Raw genomic sequence first — 9,040 nt, 5'->3', positions numbered from 1 at the left:
TACAAAGTAGTTTGAGATGTATATATCCCATAGATATCTATTTGCTACAAAATAGTGAGCTCAACCATGAATTTTGCCTCTAAACCCAACATACTTCCTTGCTCATAATGAGAATTACTAAGCTGGAAACATAATTACAATTCAATTTTTCATGATCTGCTTTTTCCCATAATGAGAATTATGATGCAGGATGAGCTTCAATCCTTTTGCTCCCTCCTTACTCTTTTTCCTAGGTTCTTTATCACCTTGCAAACTAGACTTCCTCATCATGCCAAAGTTTGCAGTGTTGAAGTTATTTGTGTGGTTGAAATAAACCCAGTTATGGCCACGCGAAGTGCTTTGTGCCCACAAAAACCTTTATGAATAAGGACTTACCAAACTCGCACAAAACTCCTTTGCATTTTCACATGTCATACCCTCAGTCATGGTTTCGATTTTGAAGACTGCATCATTAGTAAGAAGTCGAACAACATTTCCATCAGTAGCTAACTTTTAAAAAAGCAGAGCACACTAAAAAATGTGATCTTCTGTTGTCGGCGATAAAACGTCTATAAAGTTTCCATGGGAAGCGAAAGCAACTAAAAAAACAACATCATTGTTTCCATCACTTTGACGTGAATGGGGAGATGCAGGGGGGGTGACACCAACAGGCAAACTCTCTATTGATTTTTGTACGTAGATCCACTAACCAATTTTCACCATACAGTCCTCTGTGCATCTCAAAATTCCTTGGACCTCATTCTATTTCTTTCATTGTAGAAATGTGAACATACCAATCTTCATTCCACTATAAATTAACAAGGTTGTTTTGTCTTCTGTATTTCTTTTATACTTCTTCATTCAAATCCAATCTTATATATATATATATATATATATATATATATATAACTTTTTGGATTTACAAGAGTGGTTCTGATCTCTTCTAGGCAATCTTTGCCTTGTCAATTTTTTGTTTGACTCTTTGAAGTTGTCCTTTAAGTTGTATTAACCACACTGGTATAAGTAACATTGTGAGAATTGATCCATTTTGTCTTGACAATTTGCGTGGTCTTCCCAAATCTTCTATTCCTTTGTTGTATCTTTGCACCTTTAGAGGCAATTGCTAGTATTAAATATATCTCTCAATAAACAACCAACTAACTTCATAGAGTCTAGTACATACATATTTATATCTCCAAAAACAATTACAATAATTTAACTGTCTTAACTAACTTATCTTAGCCAACTTAATCAGCCAACTCAACAAAAGAACCAAGTGACTTGCAATATATCTTTAATATATCAACTCAACCAAACTAGTTAACTAAGTTAACTATACCCTCCAACCATATATAAAACTAAACTAAATTAAAATGAATAAACTAATAATTATTTCAAGATTATATTTATGATAAATAATATTTTAGGATTGCATTAGGATAAATCTAGAAATGTTGAACAATTATTTTATGTTTAATTACGTATGTTATTAAATAACTTTTATTGTTTATTTAACAAGGAGACTTAGAGAACACGTTTTAATATCATTTATATTTATCATGCTTATCCGTTGGACGTTCTAGAGCAATACGACGGAGAACACATGTTTTAGATAATCATATTTTGGATCAGATCCTTTAAAAATGTGAAATACTTAGAGAATTGGTTGATATTTAATTGACACGTGTAACTTAACAAATTTCATTTAAATTCAATAAGCAGATAACTTAGAACACACCTTTTGAATCCTTGAATATGCCACAAATAACTAAAAACACATTAAAATATCTTTGATATTTGTCACCGACATTTTAAAGTTAGATGGGCATAAAAATTTTCAAACCCATGTTCAATCATGTGTACCTCATCAATTAATTAAAATCATGTCTTAATTTGCAGTCAACATTTTAGATTATTTAGTATTATATTTTTTAAAATTGCAAATATAATCAATCATTTATAAACTTTATTGGTGTTAACATTAATTTTTTTTTAACTTTGTTATAAAATTAAATAATAAGATTTAATTCGATGTTCCATTCATTCATCAAAACCTCCTCGGAGCATGAGGCGGGCGCCTCTGGTTAGGGTTTACGCAGGTGCGCAGGATTGACAGAGGAATCCGCAGCCAGGGGACGGTTCCTTAGTCGGGGGACGGAATCCTCAGACAGGGTCTGTGGTTCTTTCGGCTGAAACGATTTTTTTGCAGCTTCGTTGTTTTTTAATACAAGAACTAGGGTTAAAACCTAGCCGACAGTACTGAACGGGATGGACGAGACAAGGGGGGGGGGGGGTGCAAACCCCTCCTTCAAAAATATAGTGATGGGAGAAACCAGTTCAGAAGGGATTCCAAACGGAAACAAGGAAAACCTGGCCCCGGTAATGGGCAACTTATGGCAGAAGCGAATGAAAGGAAAATGCCTTCCTCGAGCTCAGAAAAAACCCAGGTATGTCATTCCCTTCAATAAACTGGAGGAATACAATAGCTATATGAAGGATCATGCATTAATCTGCAAATTTATCGGCTATTGGCCTTCAGAAAAGGAGTTAAATAGATGGATAGAACAGCGATGGAAACCCCGGGGTCATATAGATCTTAAACTGGGAGCGCAGGGTTTCTTCACTGCTATCTTTACGAACCTGGAAGACAAGAACAGAATTTTTGAGGAAGGGCCGTACTTCCTGAACAATGCAGGTCTGTTTATGAAGCATTGGGAAGAGCGGTATAACCCTGACAAAGAAAAACTAATGGATGCCCCGGTGTGGGTTAGGCTGTTTGGGTTACCCGATGAGTTTTGGGATCCGGAAATCTTGGAAGGAATAGGAAACTCAATAGGTAGCTTTGTCAAGACTGCAGAGGCCACCAGAAGAGGAAAGTATAATGCCTTTGCCAGAATTTGTGTTTTCATGAACTTGGCTGAACCACTCCCGGAAAATATCGAATTGGAATACCATGATGAAGTCTGGACGCAGCCGATTGATTATGAACACATCCCCTTTCGATGCCGGAAATGTCATGAGTACGGCCACCTATATAGGCAATGCCCATTGAATAAGGAGGAAGGGGGGAAGGCAGATAAAGATAGGGCAGCAGACAAAGAGGAAGGCTTCCAGCAAGTCTATAGAAAGAAACGGCAAAATAAGGAAAACCTGAAACCCAAATCGCAAGAAACATCCAATACAATAAAAAGTCAAAATAAGTTCCAGGCGCTACAAGATGACGCGGAAGGGTATGAAATAAATTTGAATGATGATGAAGATCCAGAGAACTCGCCCATGGAGATTTCCCGAGAAGAGAAAGAGAAAGCAAAAAGCCCAAACAAACCAAACAAGGAACAAACAGAGGAAAAAGAGGCGGAAGAAACAGTGGAATCGCATATGGAAATTGAAAACCAAATGGAAAATGAGGCCGAAGAGGAAAAGTTAATGAAGAGACTACTCCAGGAGTGGAAGTATCTGGATAATAGATTTATACCAGAAAAACAAAAACAGTTATTCAAGGAAGCTTTCCAGAAATACAAGGAACGGAAAGGGGAAAACCTGGAAAAACAAATAACGGAGGTTGGTGAGCAGCAGAAAGAAATGCTGGAAATGGGCAATGCTGGCAAAAGTAGCAGAAAAAGAGGTCGGAGAACGTTAAATGAAACTATCCAATCGGTGGGCGAAACATTGATCAACTCTGGTAAAGTGATACCTCTGTCAGAGGTATTTTTTCCTTCCTTCCAAAAGTTTTAAATGATTATTGTCAGCTGGAATATTAGGGGCTTGCATAGTAAGGGAAAGCAAAGATATTTGAGAGATAAACTCAAAAAAGAAAAACCTAGCATTTTGATACTGCAGGAGACTAAAATTGGGGTACACCAGTTAGAAGAAATCATTGAAAAAAATAGATTGAATTATAAAGTTATGGGACAGGATGCCATAGGAGTTGCTGGGGGAATAGCAATATTGTGGAACCCGAATGAAATCCTTCTAGATAATTGGACTAGCATGCATGGAATCTTGACCGGGCTGGGCAGGATAGTGGGGACCAAGGAAAAGGTGGTCATTACAGGTGTTTATGGACCCACAAACCCTGGAGAAAAAGAAAACTTCATCAGAAGTTTAAGAACTATCCGACAACTTTTTTCTGGGCAACCTTGGATCATTGGAGGAGACTTCAACTTAATCAGATCCCTGGAAGAGAAAAAAGGTGGGGTTAGAAGGCTGGATCAGTTCATGGATAAATTTAATGAGATGATAGAGGACCTAAGAGTAGTAGATCTTAAAACCATCAATGGAGTCTATACATGGAATAATCGAAGAGGAGGCAAGAACCAAATTGCCTCAAAACTGGACAGATTTTTAATATCTGAAGACATCTTGAACAAGGATATCTTTGTCGAGGCCAAGATTATCCCCTCCTTGGGCTCGGACCATTGGCCAATCCGATTGGAAATCGACATTAAAAAAATCCAGGGTAAGAAGCCATTTCGTTTTGAAGCATTCTGGTTACGGGATCCGAATTTCATAAAAAAGGTAGAAGAATGGTGGAATCAAAGTAGAGTGCAGGGTAGAGGAAAGATGCACACGTTTCATTTAAAATTGAAAGAATTGAAGATGAAGATTAAGAAGTGGAACAAAGAGGAATTTGGCAACATCTTGGAAGATAAGCAAAAACTAGAAAAGGAAATGGAGGATCTCCAACAGAAAATAATTTTGGAAGGCAGGGCTGAGGAAAGCATCACCAAAGAAGGGATTCTGCTGGGAAGAATGGAAGAAAGACGAAAGCAAGAGGAAATTCTATGGCGACAAAAATCTAGAATTAAATGGCTTCGGGAAGGGGAAAGAAATACAAAAATTTTTCATCAGGCAATGGTTAAGCATAGACAGGGAAACAGAATTCTTTCCATTAAAGGGAATAATGGTATAAGGTTGGTGGAGCAAAAGGAAATTGAGCAAACACTAGTGGATCATCATAGAGGAATCCTTTCTGAACCTCAAGTAGATCGAGTGAGAGCTATCCAAGAGATCTGTACTGCTATACCTAGACTAGTTACGGAGGACCAGAACAAAGCCTTAATGAGGGCGGTTACTTTGGAAGAGCTGGAAGATACAGTGAAAGCAATGAGGAAGGGCACAGCACCGGGCCCGGACGGCTTTACAGTAGATTTCTACCAGGCTGGCTGGCATTTTCTTGGAAAAGACATACTGGATTTGGTAGAAGAGTCAAGGGTGCAGCAGAAGGTATGGCCGGCTCTTAACTCAACCTTCTTTACTCTAATTCCTAAAGGAGAAAATATGGAGGATGCTAATGGCTTTAGGCCGATAGCTCTCTGTAATGTAGTGTATAAGATCATAACCTCTCTAATTGCTAGAAGATTAAAACCCTTGCTGGAAAGTTTAATATCGGCGGAGCAAACTGGTTTTGTGGAGGGGAGGCAGATCTTGGATGGCTTAGTTGTCTCTCAAGAAGTTATTCACTCACTCAAAGATAAAAAACGAAAGGGAATGATGATCAAGCTTGATTTATCCAAGGCTTACGATAGGCTTAACTGGAGGTACCTGGAAAGAGTTCTGGAATGTTTCGGTTTTCACAAGAGATGGATTACATGGATCCACAATCTCATTTCCTCCCCTAACTTTTCAATCTTAGTCAATGGAAACCCTTCGAACACGTTTAATGCCTCCAGAGGTATCCGTCAGGGTGATCCGTTGTCCCCCTTCTTGTTTATCTTAGCAGCAGAGGGTCTAGGAAGGTATATTACTCAGGAAAGAGCAGCTCACAGATTAAAAGGACTTCGCTTATGGGGAGACAGACTTCCTCTAACGCATCAACAATTTGTTGATGATATAATGCTCTTTGGAGAGCCAACTGTTAAGGAAGTCAAACATCTAAAGAAAATTCTAGACCTGTTTGCTGAGGCATCGGGACTTGAAATTAACCGGGATAAATCGTGTGTTTTTATCTTCAACACAGCGGATCAAGTGAAGACTCACCTTATTAGAATTCTGGGCTTCAAAACGGGTGAACTACCTACCAAGTATCTGGGTAACATGCTGGACTTCACGTCAAAAAGATTAAAGAATTGGCAGGGAATCTTAGATAGAATGAGGAAAAAAGTCTCGAGCTGGGCCTTTAGGGTCCTGAATATTGCTGGCAGAATTGTTTTAGCCAAATCGGTTCTTCAGGCTATACCTATTTATCCCCTTTCAATTATGGCGGCCCCGAGAGGAGTTTATGGGAAGATTAGAGAAATTATCAGAAATTTCATTTGGAGAGGGTCGGAGGAAAAGAAGAAATGGGCCTTAGTGGCCTGGAATCAGCTTACAGAGAGGAAAGAGAGAGGTGGGTTAGGATTAAGAGACCCAGAATTGCTCAATCAAACAATGGGAGCTAAACTTTGGTGGAGGTGGTTGCAAGGGGGAAATGACCTCTGGAAATCAATATGGAGAACAAAATATCGAATGCCAGACTCACAGGTAGACATTCTAAGACAAGAAGAAACGCCTCGCGGATCCGCTGTATGGGAATTGGCCAGCCAAAATAGAAACATTGTCGAGCAGCATGCGTTCTGGGAAATCAGAGGAGGGAATGAGGCTCACTTTTGGGACGACAAATGGCAGCAAAGAGAAAGACTGAACAATATGCAGAATCTTCATCAAATCAGAAGAAGAATTGAGGGGAATAGAACAAGTGTCAAGGATTATTGGAAACCTGCCAGCATGGATGACTGTTGGAGATCCTGGAAGGACCCGTTAGAGTGGGATCAGAATCTTAGTCCTGACATGCAGACGGCTTTCAAAAAGGAAATGAACTCAAGGAAAATCAGAGTAAGAGACGGAAAAGATATCCTACGCTGGGGTAATACCATGAGAGGCCTTTTCTCAGCTAAGGAAGCTTATTATTTGGTAAATTCTCACAATAACAATGATGGCCAGCAGGATTGGAGGAAAATTTGGGATCTAAATTGGTGGCCCAAAGTGACCACTTTCACTTGGTTAGCTTCGAAAAACAAAATCTTAACTTGGGACCGCATCCAGAAACGGGGTTTCTCGGGACCTTCGAGCTGCTATCTGTGTATAAAACACGAAGAAAACAGAGATCATATCATGATCCACTGCCCGTTTATTAATCAACTCTGGTCTAATACCAAGCGCACCTTTAATAAACCTGGGGTGGAGGTTAGAGATTTTCTCGAAATGGTTTTCCATTGGAGGGAAGAAACTTTCCACTGCAAAGTCATACAGCGAGCCTGGAATCTTGTATCAGGTTTTGTAATATGGATGGCATGGAAGGAACGCAATGCTAGAATTTTCAAAAGTGTCAATAAGGAGCCTGAGGTAATCTGGGAGCGGGTGGTAGAGGCGATGAGAGAAACCATTCTGGTAGAGAGATGGCAGGACGAGGATTGGAAAGCAGAACCAAGGGAGCAAGAAATTTTGAACAGACTCAACCTTAAATTTGAGATGGTGCATTATCAATTAAGGAGAGAGCAGGACATGAGGATTAAAAGCCCAGACAAGTTTACCTATCCTAGGGGACAATTTATAAAACTAAATTTCGATGGGGCCTCTAAGGGCAACCCTGGGGATGCAGGGTTCGGGGGTATATTCCGTGACAACAACAGACAAGTAAGATGGATATATGCCGATTGGGGAGGGAAGATGACCAACAATGAGGCCGAGTTCTGGGCTCTCCATACTGGATTGAGAATTGCTATCATAAATGGGTACTCCAACTTGGAAATTACGGGCGACTCCCAAATTGCCATTGAAATGGTAAAGAAACTCAGGAATGGCAAGGGGTGGGAAAAGGTGACTAAGAGCTGGCGCACAGCAGGTATCGTACAGGAGATAGCAGATATGATTAAAAGAATAGACTACTGTATCTTTAATCATGTTAGAAGAAATGGCAATAAAACTGCGGACTGGCTTGCCAACTGGGGCAGCCGAGGCCAGCAAAGCAGGATAGATAGTCAGTGGAGGAATGCGGAGGCAAATAGAGAGTGGAAAGATCTGATTACGCTCATTAAGGTTGATCATGATGGTGCTATCGGGGATCACACTTTGATCAATGAAAGGGATTATTAATTGGCAGAGGCACGATCGAACCATGGCCAAGGTTCGATTGAATAAGGTGCTAAGTGGCATGCAAATCCACACAATGATGAAGCAGGAATTAAAAGGAGGTATTATGGCGGCAGAGGGGATGAGTACCAAAGATTACACATTTGATGCGATAATTAATAGGCATCAGCTGAGAGGGGAGATTAACGAGGCGTCAGGATACATTGCAGTGGACGTGATTACGGATGGAACGGCCGACGGTAGTGGGGTACCGGATCCGGATGGGAAGCAGCCGGGAATTAAAATTCGGGCCTCATCCTATGTTCACCATATTATAAATCTCTGAAGTCAAGAGAAACAGAGACCGAGAAACAACTACCCTTGCGGGATAATTCAGAAACATTTCCATAGTCTCCAGCAGAGGCATTCAAAGGGGGGAAATAATCAGAGAAGGAAGAGCGACAGGACTGCAGGTGGTATGGAAACTCGAAAGAGAGGCCGTGGTGTAGGGGAGCGGAATGCAATTGATGAAGATCAGGAGCAAGGGAAGGGCAAAAGCCCCATAGAACGAGACTCCCCATTCATAATTTGGGATATAGATGATGATTCAGAAGAGGAAGACGTTGGAGTCTCTGGGAAAAGATTTAAGGAAATGCAAAAGAGGAGCTCGAAAGGTAGCACGCCCCAGCCGGAGACAAATTCGCCTATGCTGAATGCCTCTGATGATAGACGTTCGGGGCTTCGCAAGAGGGGTTGTCCACTGAGCAGTGGTCAAAGCAAAACGCAGAAGGGGGATAGGAACCAGAGCACGACAGAGCACGAGGAAGGGGAAAATTCTGGAAAGCGACAACAGCAATCTGCGAAGCCTAAAAGAACAGTGATGCACCAAATTCGAGAGGCGGAAAAGGCCTTTCAAAACAATGCTGACCCTGATATTCGTAGGATAATGCAATATCTTGAAGAGGAGGCCATTCAAGAGCATTCGTCAGACGAGATGGAAGAATGGGCAACA

At 40.6% G+C, this 9,040-nt stretch overlaps 1 protein-coding gene across 1 annotated transcript; it reads left to right on the top strand.

The window, feature by feature from the left end:
• Positions 1 to 2,301: 2,301 nt before the first annotated feature.
• Positions 2,302 to 8,052, top strand: LOC149188339 (uncharacterized). The gene is made up of 2 exons (XM_089409926.1): positions 2,302 to 3,684; positions 3,820 to 8,052. Exons 1-2 carry the CDS (start codon positions 2,302 to 2,304, stop codon positions 8,050 to 8,052), a joined length of 5,616 nt encoding a protein of 1,871 aa, XP_089266052.1.
• The last annotated feature ends 988 nt before the right edge of the window (positions 8,053 to 9,040 follow it).

Source organism: Pinus tabuliformis, chromosome 3_1 (assembly GCF_031772625.1).
Source record: "Pinus tabuliformis cultivar Carrire ecotype Pingquan chromosome 3_1, CPIR1, whole genome shotgun sequence".
Taxonomy (NCBI): Eukaryota; Viridiplantae; Streptophyta; class Pinopsida; order Pinales; family Pinaceae; genus Pinus; species Pinus tabuliformis.
The sequence above is the reverse complement of the archived record's forward strand: the minus strand, read 5'-3'. Positions and strand labels throughout refer to the sequence as shown.